The 25,861-nt window shown below is 37.8% G+C and overlaps 1 protein-coding gene across 5 annotated transcripts in view; it reads left to right on the top strand.

Annotated features, from left to right (window-relative positions):
- Positions 1–16,174, top strand: part of LOC121327097 (cAMP-specific 3',5'-cyclic phosphodiesterase 4B-like) — a 98,742-nt gene extending 82,568 nt beyond the window's left edge. The window contains exons 8-17 of one of the 5 annotated variants that reach the window (XM_041270896.1): positions 292–404; positions 8,758–8,851; positions 12,089–12,270; positions 12,897–12,995; positions 13,139–13,303; positions 13,492–13,591; positions 14,085–14,239; positions 14,366–14,488; positions 14,789–14,971; positions 15,314–16,174. In XM_041270896.1, the coding sequence (XP_041126830.1) occupies positions 292–404; positions 8,758–8,851; positions 12,089–12,270; positions 12,897–12,995; positions 13,139–13,303; positions 13,492–13,591; positions 14,085–14,239; positions 14,366–14,488; positions 14,789–14,971; positions 15,314–15,682 (1,583 nt within the window). In that variant the 3' untranslated portion in view covers positions 15,683–16,174. Of the gene's footprint in view, positions 1–182; positions 405–7,621; positions 8,088–8,757; positions 8,852–12,088; positions 12,271–12,896; positions 12,996–13,138; positions 13,304–13,491; positions 13,592–14,084; positions 14,240–14,365; positions 14,489–14,788; positions 14,972–15,313 lie in introns of those variants that run through there. The other 4 variants (XM_041270900.1, XM_041270897.1, XM_041270898.1 and 1 more) reach the window with 4 other exon arrangements.
- Positions 16,175–25,861: the final 9,687 nt, after the last annotated feature.

Consider the following 25,861-nt stretch of genomic DNA (forward strand, 5'->3'; position numbering starts at 1 on the left):
ATAAGTTTATGGTAATGAAGCTGGCAGAGGGAGGGGTCCTCCCCACCAACTTCCTCAGAAAGGATGATTTGTTAAGCTGCTGTTGACAAAGCTGATAGAAACCAGGAGGCAGGCTTAAAAAAATTGAAATTGATGTAGTAGCAGAGTGAGGGGAAAGCGATCTGTTTTAACTCGCAATGAAGGAGCACTGTGCGAGCCTCAGCAGTGTGGGTCTCAGTTGCACTAGTGACAGTAGCACGAACACCATGGAGCAGATCAAGCCTAATTACATGTCCATGTGTTTGTTTGCAGAAGAATCTTATCAAAAACTAGCTATGGAAACCATAGAGGAATTGGACTGGTGTTTAGACCAGCTTGAAGCAATACAGACTTATCGGTCCGTCAGCGAGATGGCATCCAATAAGGTAAGGAATTTAATTCCACTGTGCTGTTTGATGTACTCACTAAAAAAGGAAAGTTCTTTTTTGGGAGTGGAGAAGGGCCTATAAGGAAATATAATATGGGGGGAGAGTTAGGTTTTACATATGATTTTTAGTAATACATTTTTGTCTTTTTTTTAATTGGTTGGGTCATAAGCAGAAAGTTCAAGAGCCCTAAATTGCACGAGCCACACTTTTCAGAAGCCAGTTCTTTATATATGTTCTTGACTGTTTGACTCTTATGCCATATAAATCATAGCGTAACACAAGTGCAGCTCACTTTTAAGTTTTTCTGAATGCCTCTGTGTTCAGGGTGACATTAGACATCATCTCTGATGTGCTTCTGGATGGGGTGAAAGTTTTTGAGTTTCTTTGAGCAAATTAAAGGAAGCAATCTAACATGTGCCTACCTGTGGAAATTTATGGCTATTCCTTGAGGTTAATCCACAAAGATACTTTATAATACACTAATATCATCTGCCTATTCAATCACAGTTTAGCATTGTAGAATATTGGTACAAATGAAATAATCAAATTGAAATGACCAGGTTTTTTTTTTTTTTTTTGGTTAAAGCAAAATTTAAAAAGATATTTAAAAGTTTAGTTTCAGTTGGTGCAATTAAAATGAACATTTCTGGACTTTGTATTTATACCAGTTTGTAAATCATGTCTTGTCTTTGTAAAATATTGGTTATAAATTGTTGGAAGACAGATTCCATGTTCGCTATGTAGAAATAAGAAAAGAAACTCTTTGAATTTGGTTTGTAAAATAACTTTACTTGTTTCTTTCGATATTTCTAAATCCCTGTAAACTAGCTCCGTTAAATCTACAAACTCAGAAATGGCTACATTTCAAAAGCCCAATCTGAACCAATAAAATAAAGAAAGAATGCCTTCATGCAAAATGATTCCAATTCCATTCATAATAATTGCTTTAATGCTAGATCTTGCCCTTCATTATTTCATGCTGTATTGTGCGTTGTTATTTCACTGCAGTTTTAGCACATTTGTTCTGAAAAACATTCTGCTCCCCTGTTGGACAACAGGATGCTGTTCGGCTTTTAGTGCATACATTTGGAAGTGACAGAAAAAACAAAACAATACAAAAAAGAGCCATGATTGGGAGTGTGGCCACTGTACAAACAGATACTGATCTTCCTGTCCAACGCTTTTGCCAAGTTCCTTGGCAAGGCTACAGCTGTGAAGTTCATTCCCAACTGTGAGCAGGCAAGCCACAGCTGTCAAAAGTGTGATTTCAATTTCCTGTCTCCTTCCTGATCCCTGTTCAGACAGACTACAATGGCACCAATAACAGGGAAACCCTTTCAAAGTTGATTTTTTTTTTTTTTTAAAGTTACCAACGTCATAGGGGAGAACAAAAGATTGCAAATCATTTACAGCAGGATTATCTAAATTTTATAGTGCGACTTTGCAGCAGTAGAAGGACTGTGTGCTGAAGCACATCGATCCCGTCAGCAAAGAGGCTTTCCTAGTTGTCTTGCAGGGACTTTCGTGTAAAGAAATTACATCACATTGATGTTACTAACTAAGCAATGAGATGAAATATTAAAAACCAGTACTGCATCTTTTATAAATCTTTGTACAAGGTCTGAATTTCTGAGATGTACAGACCTTTTATTTAATGGTATGTTTCAAAATAAGACATTGTTACTGTAGAATCCAATATTGCTTTCTGTCACATTAAATATCAAATGTGTTAAAGCCAGTTTAACCCAGGCAAGCTGCATTATTGTGTTTGAGTTGAATAGCAAGAGTTTCTGTTTGTTTGTTTGTCGATTTGTTAGATCCACCAGTGTATAGCCACTAGAACTAATGAGTTAATACAATCTCCATACAGTTATCTAATCAACCTGACAGGTTTAAACATGATGTGTTCTGGGAGTCCTGTGGTCGATGTTACTAGTGCATTAGTTGATTTTGAATAATGTAACTAATTAATTAAAGCAATACAAAAACAAATCTTTATCTTGTTGAATACCGCATTATAAAAAGTAATTTGGAGATTTAGTTTTTCCACAGAGGTGGAGAATCTGTCTCTGCTGTGTCTCAAACTGTCCCTAACCAGTTAGGTTAAAAGAGAAAATGTTCCCCCCCGGGGCTCTCGCTTCCTCCATACATGCAGTGTACTTCATTCCCGGTCCTCAGAACTACACTATGCAGGTCATGAACAGTTTTTTCCTTCCAAAAAAATAGGATTTAATTAAACTGGAATTGAAGACTAAGGCCCCCCATGTCTTTCATTCATCAAGGTAATTTGAGGTTAGTCAGAGTTATTATACTGCTTCTCACCCACGTATTACTGAAAAACCACAACAAAAAAAGCAATAATAATAATACATCCTTTGTTTTGGTATAACCACACTTTGTTTGTTTGTTTATTTGTTTGTTTGTTTGTCTGTTTGATGATAGGAAACTGTGTCTTCCTGATGTCTCATTGTGTTTTTTGTTTGCCAAAAGAGCTCCAAAACACGAAACAAGGTTTATGAAATATCAGACTTTTTTCCCTTTCCCAAAAAGTGTTGTGTAGCCTCACCTGGGGCGATACAATACGTAAAGAGTCATATTTCCTGTAAACAGGGCAGGTTAAAGCTACGACTCACAGGGGAGGTTCAGACAGGCAGTGACACTGATATCTGATGCCTGAGCTTCTGCCTTGCCTGTTATAAGTGTAGCATGCACGTCATTAGCACTATCACATTTCCGAATTTCTGTCAGATTATTTTTTTTTACGAATCATAAGGTCAGCCACACTTTGAAAAGTGTTTAAAGCAAGATCTTGAACCACTGACTGGTATTCTAAAGGCAAACAAAATGGAACTTTGTTGGTTTCAGAAGAAAGTAAACATTTCCTCGCTGGTAAAGTTGTGGAAGCAGGTAAGCTGAACTTCTATAGCATCTGAAACTTTTGTGCTCGTTTTGTGAAATGTCCTGTGCAGGGGACTACACTGTATGTTAGTTTGTTTTAAAACAGATATCTATAATAGGCTGATAGTATTTTAGGTATAACAGTTTTTTTTTTCAACATTTTAACAATGACCTATATAATACTTCATTTTGTTTAGTGTTTGTTCTTTAAATGAGCAAACGTGTATATACAGATGAAAAACCCCAGTATGGATATAGTAAATGAGTCATTTGAACTAACATCAAGGGAAGTGTCTATGACCTCACCATGCCTCATTCTGCTGTACTATGCCAGGGACTTTTCAGAAGTTGTTGGAAGCTCAGTTCTTTAAAATTTAGGGGAAAAAGTAATTGAAGGAAAATCAGCGATGACTGTGCTGTTGAGTAACTTTTTTAGGAGTGTTTCTCTGTTTTGTAGAGAGTTTCCTTTGTTGAAGTTTAAGACAGAGAGATAGATTACTGTCACTGAAAGCTCGAGTTTAGGCGTTCCAAATTTACGAGAATGCCTTCCTTACACAAAGCAAGCAGAAATGTGAGTATTGCTTTTAGGATCCTGTAAAAACAGAAGTGCTAATATAACTCATTTTGTACAGCAGCCTCTGAATCATTGCTTAGATTGTTGTCTGTGATAAGAAATGAAGCAGTGAAATGAGCACTGGGTGAGACTCATTAACAGCATGTATGTTTGAAATGTATTGCTCTGAATGATGTTGAACCAACTCCTGGTGAAATTACCAAAATAGGCATTGCACACACGATTCTATGCTGTAGAACTGTTTAAGCTTATGTACGATTCACCATCAAGTTATTACTTAATGTAAGTGGTGGAAACAAATAAACATGCTTCCAGTTTTTCAGTTAGGTATTATCAGTTTATCAGTTAAGAGATGGAAGATGGCTGCTCTGAGCAGGTTTCCTGGCAGGATGTGTAGATGTTTATTAGTACAGTAATTATGCCAAGATGCCTAACGGCTGATGACTCCATGTTGTGACAGCTCTACCTACGTACATGTTTTGTGTTAATCTGTGAAGTAAGCAAAACTGAGTCACACTTACGAAGTTAGTTGTAATTATTGGGAAAGGTTGTAAACAGTAAGGTTTGCTTGAGTAATTGGTCAGTGAGTGCACTTAATCATTTACAGTACATGTCACTATTAGGCTACCACCTAAAAAAGAAATAACATATTGAGAAATAAATGTAAAACCTTATCGTCGCCTTGTTGTTTTACTGCTGACAAGGGTCGTCTTTAATGATCCCCAAATTAAATCATCTTAACATAAACAAACTAGTGACTCCAGATGCACTGTTTTTAAAATGCTGGTTGCAGGCGATAATAAAAACTCATGCAATGCATTTGTAATGAAATCATCATCCAACCCCCCCCCCCCCCCCCAAAAAAAACACCCCATAAGTTACTATGAGCAATGGCCAGATGGATTCTAGCATTACATAGGCTTGTAACTTCAGAAGGTACGTAATGCACCAACTTCATTAGAGATTGTTCAAGACGGTATAAAATGTACTTGAAGCTGAGGATCTCCGACTGCAGCATGTTGATTGACAGGTGCTTAATAATTGTTTAACCTGTTTGTAGTATTTCCATTGAGATGCACAGTGTCCAGGCAATCCTACTGGTTAAATGAAAAATCTGCATCTATTTTTCTGAATCAAATGTTTTCAGCCTTTGTTGTTAGAATGAAGTATATTTGCTGCAGTCTCAGCTGTCAGAACAACTTATTCTAGCATCCATTAACGGGATCCACACAACATTGCTCACGGGTTCATACAAAAGAGCACCATGTGGATTCTCACTCAAGGCACTGCAGACGAATGGCAAGATATTGTATTAGGAATTGGCAACAGTATCAAGGGTTGATGCTCCACACTGCTGTCTATGTTGCGGTGCCTCCACACTGCTGTCTATGCTGCGGTGCCTCCACACTGCTGTCTATGCTGCGGTGCCTCCACACTGCTGTCTATGCTGCAGTGCCTCCACACTGCTGTCTATGCTGCGGTGCCTCCACACTGCTGTCTATGCTGAAGAGCCTCCACACTGCTGTCTATGTTGTAGTGCCTCCACACTGCTGTCTATGCTGCAGTGCCTCCACACTGCTGTCTACGTTGTAGTGCCTCCACACTGCTGTCTATGCTGCAGTGCCTCCACACTGCTGTCTGTGCTACAGTGCCTCCACACTGCTGTCTATGCTGCAGTGCCTCCACACTGCTGTCTATGCTGCAGTGCCTCCACGACTGCTGTCTATGCTGAAGATGCTCCACACTGCTGTCTATGTTGCAGTGCCTCCACACTGCTGTCTATGTTGTAGTGCCCCCACACTGCTGTCTGTGCTGCGGTGCCTCCACACTGCTGTCTATGTTGTAGTGCCTTTTTTTTTTTTTTTTTTTTTGCTTTTGCGTAATCTAAATGAAATTCAATTAAAATGGCAAAGGACAAATAAGGTTTCATACAGTTACATTTGAAAACAGATTTCCAATTGTTTTCTTCCTTGTGACCTAGAAATCCCCCTGTTGACTTGCCTAGATGAAATGATTCCATCCACAATGAAGGAAGAGAGCAAAGCTGTATAGGCTGTCCTGCTGGCTTGGTCACTGCATTGCCTTTGCTGTTCACCTTGTAAAAGCTTCTTTGGCTGTTGAAAGGATTGATCTCCACTTTCTTTATTGCCAGATACATTCTTGAGAGTTTTTTTCACTGCAAAGGTGTTTGGTAAAGCCTCACCTGGTTTATCTCTTACATTACTGGTGCTAGAACAGTACAGAAGAATTTAATAAACACACAGTGCCTGCATCTTAAAAACACACCTGTATTTTGCATAAAAATAAATACATAACATTTGATTGACACAGGCAGTCATTGGCAACCCGTTAATTTAAGGGAAATAAAAAAATAATAATAAAATGAAATACTTGTTACATAATTGCCGTTGACATGCTATGGTGCTTTATTACCCTTTTCAGATACTGTATTTAGAAACTCCTAGCCTATCTTAATATTATCCCACAGTAAAAGGATCAGTACAGAAACCAGACCTGAAAGCTTTGATCTGCTGTTTGCTATTCCAAGCACGTCTGCACATAGATGCAAAGCTATGCATTCATCTTAAAGCTTCCCCCGTTGTTTTATTTTCTGCTGCACAGCAAAACATCTCTCCTTCCTTGTACAGTAGATGCTAATTCACAATCTATTTAGATAGAAATCTAATGAAGGGTTTATTATTCCAAGATACACTGAAGACAGTAATACCACTAAAATATAAAGAGATTGAAAAATGGATGTACAGTACTAAATGTTCACCTACAAAACAGTTCCACCTAATCTTTAAAAAATGTCAGAATAGTGGTTTGATTTTTAGGACATGAAGATTAACAGCAGCATTGATAAATTGTGTTGGGGAAGCCTGTGCTGTTGATGTATTGTCCGTGCGATGGTTTAGAGGAGTCCTTTCTGGGGGGCAGATGGGGGGTGTAAAGCATGTGACTTCATCGCTGAGCTGTGTTTATCAGCGATATGATTTGAAGGGAAACCTCACAGTCAAGCAGCCTTGGGAGATCATGTGATGCTGTTGCCATGGCGTTTGAAGTGTTCATGTGATTGGTTGTACTCTGGCTCCAGACTAGGGTTTCACCAGTGGATAAAGTGTAGGTGATGTCATTGTAAGTGGTAGGAATACCAATTATTGTGAGCAGCCCTACAGAGAAAATAGCAATGTCTGTTTAATCATCAGGATTCCGTCTAGATTTACTGACAGCCTACAGATAATAAGTTCTCATGAAGTCCATTAATGGCCTTGTTTAAAGCCAGTCATGATACATGCATTTGAAAGCACAGCCGACAATCTATTGTGCATTATTTAAATGTAATTATACAGTCAGGCATCGTAATGTTAATGTGTAGATAACAGAGCAGATATCTAATTTGGAAGGTCAAATGCTATATATTTTTTTTTACATTATTGTATCATATTGAGAATTTGCAAAATACCAAACTAATTGTGTTCAAATGTCTTTAGTGTATATTTAACAAATATGTGCGATAAGAAAATGTGTTTTCCCTAATTAGATCAAACTGTGTTTTTATGAAGCACTGTAAAAACAAAACAAAACAAAAAAAAACCCTTGCTAATGCATAACTGCAGTGCCGAGTTGAGAAAAGGGGGGAGGAGGGGAGGGGGGGGTGCGACTCCTGAATTTGTTTTGCATATGTAAGCAGGGGGCTTCCTCTCTTTTCTGTCAAATCATCTGTGCTTTGGGAAAATGAAGAGTCTGAATTCTGTTGCTGGGGTTGGCAGACCAGATCCTTCCAGTGCAAGTCACCGGAGCGACACTAATCTGAAGCAGGGACCCCCTTCAGCCAGCTAAAGCATCCAAGGCTTTTGATAATTCATCAGCTCCTGCTGCTGCAAGCTAGCAAACAGCACAAGCCTGGGATTCTTCACCCGACCCCTAATTTCATGCTCTCCTTCTGCCTCTGAGTGGACAGATACTGTACACAGTCCTGCTGCAAACATGGAGTGCCAAACGTGGTTGTCTCTTTTAGCTGATAACGGATCATTTTGGGCATTTGGGGAATTTTGCTGCTGTTGAAGTGGAGAGTATTTTGGGTTGCGGAATACCTTTGACTGTTTCTCCCAATCTGGTATAAGGAGTGTCTGAGGCTGTGCTGTAACGGGGTCAAAATGCCTGAGACAAACTATTTACTGACGGTTTCTTGGGGTTACATCAAGGTGGGTAAATGAGCACATATACAGAATGGGTTTCATTCGGTCCGGGGTACGCTGTATGCTGTTTGGGACTGAGCTGGCTTACTGAAGCCACACTGATGCTTGCCGTGTGCAAAACTGTCTAGCATGCATTTAACAGAAATGTATAATACTGTAAACATGTTTGAAAAAGCATTCAGGAAGATGTTGGCACTGTATACTGAAACATCCACTATAGTTAAATTCTTGGCAATAGACAGGCTCATTCAGGTCAAGACTAACCTTTGTTGTAACACAGACCTTTTTAAATAATGATAAATGCATTGCTGTCAAGGGAGTCATTTTCCAATCAAATTGCAGTCGTGCATGCTGGTGTTTTCAAAGTGTCACTGAAAGTAGACGCAAATATGATACAATTGATTATGAATGGTTGGTTTGTTATATTAAGAAGTTGTGGCGCAGTACTGGGATGCTGCTCAGGTCTTATCTGTTGTCATCAATGCAGGACTAGTGAACCTGTTATCTGAAACAGCCACATGTGGAACAATGACCACATGGACTGTTTCTCAATGTAAATGTGTGTGTTCATATACAGTACTGCATTAAGACTGAACAGCATTACTCAGTGTACTGATAAGGCAGCTTTAAAAGTGCAATGAAATCTAAGTGCCACGCTCTTCTTTCTGTGTTTCAGTTCAAGAGAATGCTGAACCGGGAGCTGACACACATGTCGGAGACGAGTCGCTCTGGAAACCAGGTGTCTGAATTCATTTCAAACACCTTCTTAGGTAACTAGCCTTTGGATTATTACAGCTATTTTGACATGTTTTGTCGCTCATTCAAAATAAGGGGTGAGGGACATACAAATATCCTTTGAAGTGTTTTAACAAAAGGAGGTTGAAACAGAACCTGTACTCTAAAAAAAATAAAAATAAATAAATAAAAAGTACAAATACTGGATTAAATTGTAGGGTTCTCTGATCCCCTAGGAAATCTTGAACACAAAATCCATGAAAGGTCCTGCTTGTGTAAGATCCTATGTAATGGATATTACAAGTACAGTACGCCATCCACCATACCCTTATGCATTTCAGGACACATGCACACTGTATATAATAAGGGTATATTAATTGGAACACAGAAGCAATACTGTGTACATCACCCAGGTAGATATTGAAATTGAAAATCGCTTAGCTAGTTAATGCAAGCCCATTTTTTTATTAATATAGCAGGCGATGGAGCAACTCTGGCTTGGAGAAAAATCAATCTTTCTCCTACTTAAGCATCTGAGCTTGTAACATGCTGTGTTTCACCGCAGCTGGTATTTGCAGCCCTTCGCTGATTGATTTCTGCATGTAGTGTTTTACTGCTATTCAGCATCTGTTTTTGTAGAGTAATGGTCTTGACAGCAGATATAGAGTGCAAAAAAAAACATGTTGCGGAATCCCAAGTTTGTTTTTTTATGTATCCTTTCGGGTCCTCTTTGACTGAACTCTTACATTAATCCTTAACAAAATGCTCCCCCAATTGCTTACCACTAGCCAAGCTGTCTGTCCTGTGAATCGTCTTCAAAGCACTAAAATTTGATGCTCCTTTTTTGTGTAGGGGTATTACTTTACAGAATAGACATATCCCAAGGCAGGCTTTCCTTTACCACTGGATTTCATTTAAACTGTGGAAAAATAGTAAACTCATTATATCGTTTAAGAAATGGGTGAAATGAATCCTGACTCTTGAACCCCCCCCTCTAGGTTTCTGTTGAGCTGGTAATATTTTAAAGTGCAGGGAGTTGTGAGACTTGTGCTTCAACACTGCAGATTCACTAATCCAGTCTTATCCAGTTTGCAGGAGGATTCTTTGCTTCAGAATCTTCCCCTGCAGTGCTTGGGGGTGGGAGGAGGGAGGAGGGGGGGCAAGCGTGTATTCTGCAGTAGGAGCTTGGTGGTACCCCTTGTGGAAAAGGAAAGTGCAGATTCAGTGACTAACACCCAATTAGCGACAGTGAATTGTGACAGCTTGCCTTTTTTTTTACTCTCATGCTTTTTGAAGTTGCCCCATATAGTCATGACAGATGGGTATTTGTTTCCATTCCTTCAGAGAAAAATGAGATTTGGTGGAATAGCAGCTGAAACAGAGCCATCTGGGTTCAGCAGGATTTTTTCATTGTTATTGGTTTGGTTTTTGTTTAGCTTGGATATTAAAAAAATGACATTTTGTATTGTATTTCTATAAATGAAACATTTTAATTTAAGATTTGTTAGGATGCAGTGATACAGTACAATGGATCATTGGCACTGATTTAAAATTGAATTGGCCATTATAATTAAATGTACAACTGAAACAAAATGAAAACAACAAGATATGTTATTGTTGCAGTAACACTATAAATACAACTGAAAGTGTTATTACTGTGCAGTCAGTCCCATTGATGGCATTTTAACCGTGCTGCCCTCACTCCTTTGCCTGAGACTGTAGGCTAGTACGCTGCCTTAAAGTTTTAAAATGATACATCAATTGAGCCAATGTTGGAGCTAGCTGGACAGCAATACATCGGATTTCTTGCCTGTAGTTTGGAGGGTAACCTCATAAGTGATATACGCAGTAAAACACATTGATACACGTGAACAAGCCACTGCAACCCCAACCCCCTTCCCTCTCCCTGGCCAAACAGAACATATCTTTATACTGCAATCAAGCTGTATCTGATACATAGCTGTCTGCAATGCAGCTCGAGACCGGACGATTGAAAAAAAAAAATCTGTCATTGTTTTTTTTCTATCGTTCTGCACAGCTGTTCAAACTGTTCTGTGATCTCAGGTACTTTTCATTAGGAACTACTTCTTCACTGAAGTGTGAAAAACTCTCAGTGTTATGGCATTAAACCATGCAGCGACATGAAATCAAGTATGTTACATCATAAAAAATCACAGACTTCATTCTAGCCCCTTATGCATTCACTTTGGGTGGTGTATTTTTCTGAATCGTTTTTCAACAAACAAAAAAAAAAAAACCTTTTGATATTTAAAATCAAAAGCTGAAAAATGCATTAACCTTTTCTGCAGCTTGAGCGTGGATCTATTCCTGAGAGACAGCATGGGAAAAGCCCTTCATTTTAATCAATTGATAGTCCAAAGGAAAAAGATTAATGTCAGATTGACACGCTTATGAATAATTGCTTTGTTCTTTATTGCCCTGCTCTAGACATGTCGGTGTTTCCACTCAATTACTTTCGTTGCCACTTTCTTTAATTAAGCAATAAATAAATAAATAGATATACAGCAATTACCTGAATTATTGTAGCGATAATTAAATCGGCCCCAGCAGAGGGAATATAATGGCATGCAAACTAACCAGAGCGTGAAAAAGTACATTCAATAAAACAGGTGATCTACCAGCAATTCCAACAATGCAGGTAGATTTTTTTTTCTGTTTTTTTTTTTTTTTTTTTTTTTTTTTTTTTAATTCAAATGGACAAAAGCCCTTTAGTTGTGAAGAAGAGCTTTTGTCCAGAACGTATCTGATTATGAAAAGAAAACAAAATCTATCGTCAGAATTTTTTTTTTTTTTTTCATTTAGGCTAAACCTTTTGTGTATATCCAATATGCAAGTGAACGTCTTTAGTTGCCCAGGTGTATGAGGTACAGTGATTTCTGAGCACCTGGGGTCATTGACGTCACTCAGCGAAATATGAGATGTTGGAAGAACAGCAAAAGCTGTTTTTATTTAACAAAAGACGTTTGTTTCCATTGATGTAAACTAACATAATGAAAAGTAGTTACCTTAACACTAATTAGGTTACAAAGAGCATGAAATAATATTGGCAAAAATGAAGGAACTTGCTTTCTGCTGCCTTTATACAGGGTCATGCTTTGAAGTTGAAGAAATTGTGCAGAAATTCTAACTGCATCACAAAGAGGGGTTTTATATTTAAGCAATGGTACTTTGAGGTCAAGATCAGCATAGCACCACAAAAGGACACATTGGATTCTAAACTGACGTTATTCCTCCAACTCTCGCTTCCACAGACAAACAGAATGATATGGAGATCCCTTCCCCGACATCAAAGGTCAGAGACAAGAAGAAAAAGGAGCAGCAACTCATGACACAAATCAGTGGGGTGAAGAAACTAACTCACGGCTCCAGCCTGACCAACTGCAGCATCTCAAGATTCGGAGTCAAAACCGACAAGGAGGACCTGCTGTCCAAGGTGTGCGAGGGACTCACAGCCTTGTTACAATATCAGTACAGTCAAGTGATGCAACTCAAACCAGAGGAAGGGTTACGCAAAAAAAAAAGAAAAGAAATGTCAAATAGAGATAGTAGAAAAGGGATATTTTCATATTAATTATTTAACTAGGTTTGTCCGATTTACAGTGATTTGCTTCCTATTTTTTGAAAATACAAGGCTTTATTTTAATTATAAAGTTGTATTTATTTATTTATTTATTTAACTACAGCATTAACCCTTTCATGCATGAAATATTAAATACATTGCTTTATATGGGGTGAAAAGGGTATCCTTATGAGGTCATCATACACTAGTCTTCAATCTGTCCCCATATGAAGTCACTATGCATGAAAAGGGTTATAGAAGCCCAGTTACTGCATCAAAACAAGTAGACATGGCAATTGAATTAGGAATTTGGAATTGTTAGAACAAAAGAATTCTGCTTATTAACCCTAGTCCCATTTTAGTTATCTGTGGGTTATATTTTTCGTGATCTTGCAAAGTAGCTGCCATTAGAAATGTTTGTATGCCATGAGCATTTTGTTCTGAATGGTGGTTTGCATGTGGCTGTGCCGTACATCTAACAAGACTGTTTATCTTCCCAGGAGCTGGAAGACCTGAATAAGTGGGGCCTTAACATCTTCAAAGTGTCTGAATATTCACACAGCAGACCTCTCACATGTATAATGTATGCCATTTTCCAGGTTAGTACCCTTTCCTCTCTGTTTTGAATGATACTTGTGTCTCTTTTGTAAAACTCCAGAAAATATAACCCTTAAGCATGTGCAGACTGCTTCCTTTTGTTAATGAATCTAACTATTTTGGATCGTTATTTTTTATCTCGCAGGAGAGAGACTTGCTGAAGACCTTCAAGATCCCTACAGACACATTTGTGTCCTACATGATGACGTTAGAAGACCACTACCATTCAGATGCGGCTTACCATAACAGCCTACACGCTGCCGATGTCGCCCAGTCGACGCACATCCTGCTGTCAACACCAGCGTTAGATGTAAGTTTCATTGCTCCATCCATATTTACTGTTTTCTAATAGGAGAATTACATGTGCTTTCCATCCTACTGTGAGCAATGAATCTAAACATGCAGTGAAATCTTACTTGGGTTGAAACTCGGTTTAATTGCCTCCTCAAAGTTGTGTTTATCACCGTGATGCCAACGTGTTTCTCTGTCTGGTTTCAGGCGGTGTTCACAGATCTCGAGATCCTGGCTGCCATCTTTGCTGCTGCGATTCATGACGTTGATCACCCCGGCGTCTCCAATCAGTTCCTAATTAATACCAGTGAGTATTTCTCTGATCACTGCTGCATTATGCCAAACATTACAACCAAATGATATACATGCTGTATAAAAGATACTGTTCTATAATCTCTGCGGGTCTTAGTTCTACAGTATTAATATTGTATTTTTCTGATAAAATTACAATGGTGTTGTTCCAGCTTGTCTAATAATGATAATTCAGTTTCAGGTTTATTTGCTGCCCATACAATTATTTATTTTACCAGGAGATTTATCCATTAACACTGAGGCCTCATTTACAAGGGGGGTCATGTTTCATAAAGTCAGTAGTAAGATCGGTGGACCAGCTGCAGTATCTGCAGCCTTCTCTTTTGAAAATTATTGTGCTAGATCTTTTCAATTTTGTTGTACTACTGTACGTACAGTCGTGTTATTTCTTTTCCGAGAATCATAAATTTTACAGCGACGCTTTTTGTCTTGAAAGGGCGAGCTGTCTCTTCCTGATTTCTGAATCGATCGGTTCTGCTTGGTTTCAGACTCAGAGCTGGCACTGATGTACAATGACGAATCGGTGTTAGAAAACCACCATCTCGCAGTGGGCTTCAAGCTGCTGCAGGAAGAGCACTGCGACATCTTCCAGAACCTCAGCAAGAAGCAGAGGCAGAGTCTGAGAAAAATGGTCATTGATATGGTAAGAGTGAACATGAATCAACCCCCTCGATGTACTGCAACGCGAAGCCCTTCAGAGCCCATTAAAACAAAGTCCCCTTCAGTTTATGCCCCTTTTTCTAAAGTGTTCTGTAATGTTTATTTCTAGGTTTTGGCGACCGACATGTCCAAACACATGAGCTTGCTGGCGGATTTGAAAACCATGGTGGAAACCAAAAAAGTGACAAGTTCAGGAGTTCTCCTCCTAGACAATTACACAGACAGAATACAGGTATGAGATGAAGTCTACAGCTGCTTGATTCAGACCTAACCCTTGGGTCTATAGGTCTTTCTTAAAGTCTTCGTGGCAACATTGAGGAAGACTTGAATTCAAAACTTGTCATTGAATTTTACAAAAAGTTTATTTTAGCATTGCTCGATTTTAATCTAATTCCTACGGTTATAGTTAGTTCCCATTTAATCCCCAAGATTGACATTTTTAAATGTAAAGCCATTCAATTGTAATACTGCTAATCTTTTTTAAGGAATAAAAGTGTATGCTGCAGTCACTAATCTGCTTGAAATATTTTAGGTTCTTCGCAACATGGTGCATTGTGCAGACTTGAGCAATCCCACCAAGTCTCTGGAGCTGTACAGGCAGTGGACTGACAGAATCATGGATGAATTCTTCCACCAGGGAGACAGAGAGAGGGAGAGGGGCATGGAAATCAGCCCCATGTGTGATAAACACACAGCCTCCGTCGAAAAGTCACAGGTAGGAACTTCATGAAAGCATATTAAACAAAGAGGAATCAGTTTAGTCCTGTGCATAAAGACCAACAGGGATTTTGATCCAGCCGGATCCTAAAGATTCTGTTTTAAATGTGCCAGGAATCCTGTACACATGAGCCAACAACAGAATGGCCCAGAAACTATAGTTATAAGTTATAATGGAAAGCAGTTAAGATTTGAAAAGCATATCTAATATGAGTTGTATCTATGACACTTGAGTTGGGTTTGTTTGCCATTAGTTTAGCAAATAAACTAGAGATTTAAATTTAAGTTCTCTTATTTGGATTTAGCAAATGCTCATATTCTCCTTCCCTTGCCCTTGCAGGTCGGATTCATTGACTACATTGTCCATCCTCTGTGGGAGACGTGGGCTGATCTAGTCCACCCGGATGCACAAGACATCCTGGACACGTTAGAGGACAATAGGAACTGGTATCAGAGCATGATCCCTCAGAGCCCGTCCCCTCCTTTTTACGAGCAGGGCCAAGACCATCACAGCACCACGGAGAAGTTCCAGTTTGAACTCACGCTGGAGGAGGAGGGTGATTCGGACGGGACCGAGCGAGACAACAGTCAGGGGGAGGACAGCACGAGCGAAGCAATCTCCCCCTTCGAGAACGAGGACATGGAGGATCAGACAGAAGCGACGCACATCCAGATCATCACACAGGACGCATCGCCCGTGGACACATAATGACAGCTGGCGGCCCATTTAAGGGTCTGTTGTTGTTTTCACAGGTTGTTTAAAAGGAGTAATCCTGCAATCCAGGTTGTAATGCCTGGGGCTAACTTTGGCAAAAGGAGATTTCCTCGTACATGCATTTGGAGTCAGAGTTAAGCAGGGAAGGGAAGAGATGAAGGAGCTCTCAGGAATTTTCTTCATAAAAATGGACCTGATTATCAAGCAATGTTTGTTTTTCTTTTGTTTTGTTTTTTTAAACAATTTTGGTAATCAAGGACAGGGGGCCAAGTAGAAATGTTTACTGGACCAGCATGGAATTGATGACACTACTGAGAGATTTTGTACTAAAAGGACATATGTTTTTGTAATAGAATGTCAACAGGTGGGAGTATGAGCTACGGACATACAGGTATTTGTAAAGAAAGTAGTTTACTTTTCTGTAACATCTGTCCAAGGACTTGTGTGCCTTTTTTTTTTTTTTTTTTTTTTTTTTTTTTTTTACAAGTTTGTCTTTTAAATTTTTATTTATTTATTGTTAAAACACAATTTTAGTATAAAAAAAGTGAAATGTTTTTATAAAAACAAACAAAACAAAAAAAAGTTCAAGAAGAGAATCAAATGTTATTATTTCTCAAATGAAGAGATAATGCAAAGTCTTCCTTCTTTCTCACATTGGGCAATATCTGAGCATTGATCAACACAGACTTTTCACAAAATACCATTTATTCCCATTAAATAAAGCAGGTTTTTAGTATTCACTAATACACTCTCCAGCATCAGTCTTGTACAGGACACACTCCACTGTAGATTAAACTGCAATTGATAATTCTACCATATAAGAGACGTTACTACGAATGATTGCCATTTTAAACATATTGTTTTATTGTACATATTTTAAAGTCAAGGCACAATGTCAATATTAAACCTATAGTTGCACATGTGGTGTTCTAGTTAGAGCTGAGGACCTAAAGTCCTGGCTTTAGCCAGTGACAGCCCTGTACCATTCAGATTGTGTAGATCCAACTGAAACTGACCCTTAACTAAAAACAAAAAGGTATTGGATATGCACAGCTATGGATAAAACATTTGCATCACCTACAATGTGGGGATTGAGAGAATTATAAAATAAATAAATAAATAAATTAAATATATATAAAAAAAACATACCACTACATTAATATAACTTAGCTCGTTTATTTAACATCATGCAATCAAAGAAACTGGAAAATTATATAATGATATTGCAAAAGTCTACCGAATGCCATAATAGTAGTACAGTAGTTCATTTTAGATTTCAAAATGTCACTTCTCTTTTTTTTTTTTTTTAATATAAAGCGCTATGTAATTCAATATATTAAGAGAACATTATTCGGCAGGTTTCATTCAACTTCATGAAGCAAAATGTGTTAATTCTATAGGGTGATGCAAAAACTTTTGGCCATAGCTGTATTTCAAGATCACATGTCCTGCTAAGATTGCTGTGTGGAAGCCTGTATGCATTTTTACACAGAATATGCAACAAGTGTATTCCCCCTTTGGGTCAAGCTCACAATTTGAATTCCAGTGATGGGGCATTACAAAGGTTTTATTCAAAAATACTATCCAGTATTTTATGTTGTTCTGTTACACAAAAAAAAAAGAAAGAAAACACTTGTAAATCTACACAAGTCAAAAATGTATTGATATTGAAATGACATGTGGTGACATTTTCACAGGAATGATGTGACCAGCCTGGGTGGGAATGAGAATATCAAAAACAAATGTGGATTTATATATTTTGAAAGCATCAAAAGCAAATGTGAATTTATATGTATTGAAAGCATCATAAGGCATTAATGTTCCGGTCTGTTTACTTTTTATCCTTCAGTTGTGTTTGAAGTATGTTTGAGTTTGGGAGCGGACACCTCTAATTTGTGCCATCCTTTTGTTTAGCACCGCAACACAAGCTTGTGTTTGGCCATTGCTGTTTATAACAGTGTATTTATTACTTTGTGTAAATAACATTACGCTAATTGTAAATTAATTTGTATTTATATGCATTGAAATTGCCCAGAAGTTGGTTTTGTTAATGTATGGAAGTCCCTAGAGGAGAGTCGTTTTTTTTCAGGTTTTTGTTTTTTTTAAACGCACAATATTAAGGAGCCTGAACAGTAATTAAAGAGACATACGCAACCCAAGCTTTTTTTCAAATGAAAGCGAAAACTGACTGAAAATCAAGTTTCATGTCTATTTGGACATTATATTAGACCTATTTAATGCTTGTAGTATCTTAACTTAAAATGATACAGCATTTTGAATGCAGATTGGTGATAATGTTGACAAACGTTCAAGAAAGAAAAAAAAAGTCTGCGTTGAACACCATGTTAATAAGATTAAAAGGAGATATTTATGGCATGTTACAATTTCTCTAAACACCAAATGTGAATTGAAATGAAATACAAAATGTGATCTTATGTAATTATTGTGCTAATGTCACCCGTTCTCTGACCAAACCTGTTAGCAGTTTTGAAATTCTAAATGTCAGTATAACATTGTAATCTATGTTAAAGCTTCTGGTCCAATTTGTGTCCAAACGGTTAGCCAGGATAGCACTATTATCTGCATGACCAATGGGTTTGTATGTCTGTTGAACACTGCGCTGTTCCAGGTGGTATTGTAATGTTTTTCAGACGTTTCACACAATGTATGGTATAGTATTGTATATTGTGTTAAAAAAAAAAAAATCTTCAAATACTTTTCTATGATGTGATTAAATGAAAGCATGAGTATACTTGATTTGTGTCTGTTTATTTAACTAAAGTGCTGGTGGTTTTGAAGAGATTCGGTTTCAAGTGCAATGGGGTGGCTTTGCTGAAAGACCTTTTGGAAAATATTGCTGCAACGCAGAGGTATTGTAGACTGATGCAAACAGCTTGTGGCGGTTTTTAGAGAGAATTTCTAGCCTAGCTGTCAACTACATACATGTAGGTGTGTTAACGGTTATACGATATATTTTTTTTGTTTTTTAAAACACACAGTAATCTGGGTCGATTACTAATATTGTACCAATGACATATTTAGTGATAAATGTGACAGAGAAATAAGCTTATGCTACCATGTGTACATTATAGTGAACATTGTTTCCCATTGGTTATTACGGTTTCCTAAAATTGAAGAGTTTATTTCTATGGGTCTCAATCATCAATAGTTAAAATGGGAATTCAATCTGAAAAGGTCTATGAAGCATACATCTACTGTATGTTGAGGGCAAATATGAAATTCTTCTGATACTTATCGTATTCTACAACAAAGCCATTTGTAAATAAAAAGACGACATTTGAATAATCGCAGAGCAATGCACTCAATTGAGAGGAGCAGTTTGTGTAGATTTGCGAGAGGTACACTTTCAAGCTCTTTCCATTCACCACAGTGTTTCATTCCTTCTTCCAGAGTTCAGAGAGCTTGGGCTTCAATATGCTGACACTTGACATTGTTTCCCCCCACTATAGTCACTCGTTGCTAGGAGATGGCAAGAGTTTGTTTACTAAACAACTAAAGATTGTGTGGTCGGTTTCCCCCTTGCATTAGTTTAAAAGGGCAGAAGTACAAACTAAAATCACCAAAATTTTTTGTATACCAGCAATACTTCAAGGTTCTCCAAGTATATCTGTGCTGGCTGGAGTTTCAAATGATTGTTGTAGTAGGCAATGTCCTCCTACAGTAGTAACCTGATAATAAAGCTCATTCAGGCACTGCATTAATCTTGGAAACAAAAGTAGTAAACCAACCAAATAAGAACTTGAGGTGGTTGAGCAGAAGTTCCCTTAAAGCATCTAGTATGGATGGTACTATTAGATAGCGTGGAAAGCGTATTGGAAGCCACCATACTGTATACAGGAACAAGCCCAGAGGCTAGGAGTGTGTTGCAAGCCAGTTTAGTTATGATGGACAGCAAATGTGACTGCTGGTGAAGGCAAAGTGATCAAGGCTGCCAGTGATGAGTCCCTGTGACTGTGTTAGGGCAGGCTTTTCTAGTTTTTGTCCAACCAATACTGGATATTTGCAGAGGGTGTAAAAAGACAAAACCTATGAATTAAGCTGAGGGAACACAAAGCCACTTCTTCAGGAACAGCGGCTTAAAACCTTCCAGTAGACCTAGTTGAGGCAACTTTGCTGTGTCCAACCCCATGTCTCCGCTGGTGTGCCGTGCAGTGGCCTGAAATGTAGTCTCCTCAAACCAAGTTCCAAAGTGTTTACAGTTCTTCACGTCTGTGTTGTTAAAGTGGAGAACTGCAGAGGGACAAACCAATTGCCTGCCTGAACAGCTTCCAACTACAATATATGAGTGTGAGCATCATCAGAGATACCATGCTGGGGAGACGGGTCAGGGGTTGGCTTCCTCTCTGCTGAGTGGAGGCAGACGAACTAGCCTGTCTGTCTGGAGCCCTTCCTGGTGAAGGACACTGATGTGTAATATGTTTTGCCTTTCGGGTATTTCTATACGGTATCTCCAACAGAGCGAGGAATCAAAACATTCACCTGTGCAATAATGAACTGTTTATATTTATTGGTGTTACCCAACCGCAAAATATAGTGGAATACAATAATCACCATTCCCAGGCTTCCTATGGAATGTGTGTGCAAAGAGTTACAGCAGAGAATAGAAAAATGCACCCCAGCAATGCTAATCTGGATTGTTCTCACGTGTACAGTGCATGGTTAAAAAGAAGAAAAAAAACACACTTCACAGGGATGGAAATAAGACTCCCATTGCATAGCAGTTTGATCCATTTCTTGCTTTACACTGAGTTTAATAAGGCACACCTGAGCTTCTTACCTATACACTGGGACTAATCAAGCACATATTAAAACCTGGAATGGGTGAAACTGTTGTGCAAGTAGGAGTTTTATTTCCATCTCTGCTTCCTAACTAATAGGTCCCGGTAGTAGAAAAGGTGAACTGGGGGAATTTGATTCTTTTTGAATAAATGGGTTTTCAGTTAATCAGCTCGAGTTTATTTGATGAACTGAAATGATTTGTGACATTTGGACCTGGCAGCTGCATGCCCACAATAGAAATCACTTTCTTGTCAGCATGCTTGAAGCTGCACCTCAGTGCAGTCTGTCACTGAAATGTAGAGATATGAAGACAATGGAGAACGCAGTGGCATTCCTACACAGTGTGTGCTGTGTGCTTCACAAAAGAAAAATGGAAAGGCTTCTCTGTTGTAGGAAAGAAAATCCACAACAGCTTAATTGCTTAAAATTAGAATAGCCTATACCAACAAGTAATACATACAAACTTCTACTGTATTAAAATAAGGAATTGTCTGTCATAACTAAATATCCATTGCCAGCGTCTCTGTGCTGGGTACATGCTGTGTTTCTCCTTGAAAGCTTGGGCCAATTCCAACGAAGCGTTGGCATGACAACCATACGAAGGCTCTAAATTTAATCTGCATTTATCAGGAGGAGATGCACAAAAAGCTGCCTTCTGATAACTGTAATTATAATCTTCAGTAACACCCGGTATCATGTCTCCGATTTAGAATTCATGATTACTATTGTATTTCTGATTTATTTAAATTGTCAAAGAGCCGGGAAGGAGGCGACGCCCCTTTGTATCAAAGCTTCATTTGTTATTGTACTTGTGGGAATGTACTTGGATGTTACAATAATTCATTTCAATGCAATGCTTTATATCAAGTGGGCACCTTAATGTTGTGATTGCCTTTTTAATGCCCCAGAACAATACAAATAGATTCTCTCAATGTCCGTCCGTTCCTGAGTGGCACCATTCATCTTCCCACAAGGGCCAGCGGGGGTCACAGTAAAAAAGCAGGAGGAAAACAAATAATCTAATGACTCTTGATTGTAATAAAAATGATGTTTTGCTTTGCAATATAAAATATCTGTTATGAATAGTTCTAAAACTTAATTAATGAACCCCCTTTGTGAATGTGACGGATGGAAACATATTGGCGATATAGCAGTGTGGCATCTATACGAACATATACGAGAACTAATGTGTGTATGTATTTTACTCCGTAATATATGGATATGTATATTAAAATGAATGTGCATATAGCTATATATTTATCTAAAACAAACATTTACATACTGTTATACGTGTTATTAATTGATCTAAGTACAGTAATCAATCTGTTACTCTAAATGTGTGCATTAATATAACAGTGCCTTAATATAATGTCCACATTCATATAACAGATATTAATAGAACAGTTATTTCTCCTGCTGTTATCTGTAACCAATTCACAGCATTTTTTCTTTGTTAAATCTAGTGAAGGAAAGTTAAATCTGAAAGACTGATCTTGGCGCTTTCCTGGCAGGAGCTGCCAGTGTCCCTGGCAGGGAGCCACGTGAAATAAAAGAAGTGAGGCTGACAAACACCATTCACCAGAGAAAAAAGAAACCTAGCAGCTGGTTAAAGTTTATTACAGGACTCCGTGAGTTGTATCGCCCATGAAAATAACCTGGATTTTATGTGCTGAGGTACAGATGGCTTGGATTGAAATCAGTCAGAACTACCCAGCATAAAAAAAACCCTACCTATATATATATATATATATATATATATATATATATATATATATATATATATAAAATCTTGGAATGAGATATGCAATGGCTATTTCTGGTTAAAGTAATGAGACCACTCAAATTGTTTATCTCATTTTCAAGGATGCTTGGGGAAACATATTGCCAACCATCAGGCTTTGAAGTTTGAAATGGAAGTGAGGGAGGGCCCAACATTCAGTGCAATTCCTGGAAGAGACAAAACTGCAGATTCAAACCATTGAGACGGAGGAGGAGGAGCGCTACAAACTGAATATCGGCTTCTTTGGGTTATTCCATGGCATATACAGATGATACAGTAATCCTATCATACAGTATATACAATAATCCTATCATACAGTATATACAGTAATTATATCATACAGTATATACAGTAATTCTATCTTACAGCATATACAGTAATTCTATCATACAGTATATACAGTAATTCTATCTTACAGCATATACAGTAATTCTATCTTACAGTATATAGAATAATCCTATCATACAGTATATACAGTAATTCTATCATACAGTATATACAGTAATTCTATCTTACAGCATATACACTAATCCTATCATACAGTATATACAGTAATCCTATCATACAGTATATACAGTAATTCTTGTATACAGTATATACAGTAATTCTATCATACCATATATACAATAATTTTATTATATAGCAGACAATAATTCTATCATACAGTATATACAGTAATCCTATCATACAGTATATACAGTAATTCTTGTATACAGTATATACAGTAATTCTATCATACCATATATACAATAATTTTATTATATAGCAGACAATAATTCTATCATACAGTATATACAGTAATTCTTGTATACAGTAATTCTATTATACAGCAGTAATTCTATTACACAGTACATACAGTAATTCTATCATTTTGCTCTGAAATACAATTACTGTACTTTCATGCATTCCTGCAATAAACCAGCAAAAAACTTGTATTTATAGGATTTTAAGGTTTAGGTTTTTTTTAATTATTCTAACCTGAGCCTTCAAATACTGTCTTGTTTCCTCGTATATAAAAGTTTACATGTGCCCTTTTTCAGTTGCCATGCAATCGCCTCCTATGCTTTACCACACTTCACTGTTCTTTACCATGTTATTAGACTGCTGTACTGCACTTCTTATTCATCCCCAGATAACAATAGTGCCCAAAGTTGTGTCTGTCCATGTACAGTATGTAGTGCTTAAAACAGACATGCTCTTGCTTTTTATGTATTCAATTCCAGTAAATGTTATGTATTTTCTATTTGGTTATGGTCAATACAAAATAAACCACTGTACTGTAGCAATCAGATAAGACTCATGCACAGTGTACCCGTTCTACCTGACAGATTGCCCTGAATAGCATAGCAAGTTCCAGTATATTAATACACCATTGTTATTAGCTAGATCGATTTTTGCATGTGCATTGAGATTTATATGTATTTCCTTGGGCATTACCAATAACTACTGGTGTTTCTAATGATGGCAAAACTCCCATTTCAGTGTCAAAATGCTTCTGCTTTGTTTTGTTATTACTTATTTATTTAATAACGCAGAACCCAGTCAATAATGATGGCAGGTGATCAAAGGTTCTCTTGAGCATTTTTCCAAAACCTAGCTAGGAAAGGCTCAACTTCGGTTTGCAGAAGATGTACCTGCCCATCATTCTCATTTTCAAGTGCATTAAAACCATTTGCTCAAACACAAAGCACAGCCCTATCATATAATGCTCTCACTCTATGGACCCTTAAGCACTAAAAAAACAAAAGCTAAAACAAAGCTGAACACAGTAATTTAACAAGAGACAGAGGAGACATTAATCACGGCTTCAACAATAAAGGATGCAGCAGCCCATACTGTTTCTATGACTACAGGTTTTATTTCAGGGTATCTGACCTATATTTTACAAGATAGACACATCCATTGTAAAATGCACAGCTCTATTAAATTCGGGAAAACCAAGTCCATTTCTTCAATAGTAACTGGTGATACTGTGGAATGCCATGGTAAGAGGATTGCCAGGTGTAGTAAACCAATGTAAAAGCAGCCATGCAGGATAATTACTGCATGAACAAGCACAGTAACAGCACAATTTACTGTGGTGAACATCCAGTAACAGAATGCAACCCTATCAACAGCAGTTAATACAACATGTCCTCTCAACCAGTCAACAGAACCCAGTGTGACACAATCTCCCTGCCTTACCCAGTCAACCATACAAGCTCATACAAATCACGCTGCTTATCACACCAAATCCTTAAAGATCATCTTAATGTTTTTCAATATCCCCCCCCCCCCCCCCACAGATTAAATGCAACTCCCTGGATAGGTTTCAAGAAATTAATGTTTGTTATGACTTGTCAAACAAACGCTTCCCTTAAGAGTAATCTGGTAACTATAGCTGTGTCTGAATCAGAGTGCATACGTGCATGTTGGAGTGTGGCTGAAGAGTCAGAGAGGCGAGATATTTATTGTCTAGATTGTTATATTTAGCAAAATGAGATTCTGTTGTTTTTACAATAATTACAAACTCCACTCCAGACTGAAATTACAATGGCTAGCGATGCTTTCGCACAGCACTGTCAGTAGACTTGGAGAATTCACTCGGTTCTGGGGTTCCCTTAGAAAAAGGGCCAAGTGTTCTCGGAACACAGTACTTATTGAAACTTGCCCTGAATTTGGCTTGTAAATAAACTCTGATCTCAAAGAGGCCTTCACAAAGGAAAACGGTTCTTTGTTGAGAAAGAGAGGCAAAAATAAAGGTCTTTCACATTTGTGACAGCCATTCTTTGCAATGTCCCAAGTGTATATGGAAAAGAACATTGGCTTCTGGCTCTCAGTAGCGTCACAGCTTTTTACAAAAGGCCTTATTCCCTGGTACTTTTTATACTTCAGATAAACAAGCGTGTCAGTAATACACATCCCCTGCCATGGCTGTTCATACTGAGAGTGATCAGACAGTGATCAGTATGACTTCCAAACAGATGACCATTGTCATTGTTAAGCAATAACTTTAACGTGGGAGCTGCTCTAGAGGAGAGACGTTTCAGACGCGGGTTTCTTCCCTACGCGTTAGACAATACATGTGATGCGATGCTTGAATATTAGGGGATGATTTTAATATCCATATCTGGATTAGTCAGTGACATGCTTCCGTTTCAGGTAGGCGCGCTGGGCAATAAACCAAATAGTCATCCTGCAACACAAAGGACATAAAAAAAAACACACAGAAAAAATACTTCAACCCACAGTTTCGTCATCATAGTCCCAAGAAAAGGCATGCAGCTAATCTTACGTTGGTTTTGATCTGAGTAGCACTTAAGAATATTGAAAATCTAAACAGGTTAACATAAGAGTAAAATAAATCCCACCCATTGACTTATCCCAAATGTATTAGAGTACTGTATAGAATTTATAAACATTGCTGAAAAAATTAAGTGCCAGTGCCATATATATATATATATATATATATATATATATATATATATATATATATATATATATATATATATATATATATATATAATAATACTGATACAACAATGCACCCTGCTGGATTCATTTGTAACATTAATGCAAACTGCACAACAATGCACCCTGCTGGATTCAGTTGT

This window comes from Polyodon spathula, chromosome 14 (assembly GCF_017654505.1).
Source record: "Polyodon spathula isolate WHYD16114869_AA chromosome 14, ASM1765450v1, whole genome shotgun sequence".
NCBI lineage: Eukaryota > Metazoa > Chordata > Actinopteri > Acipenseriformes > Polyodontidae > Polyodon > Polyodon spathula.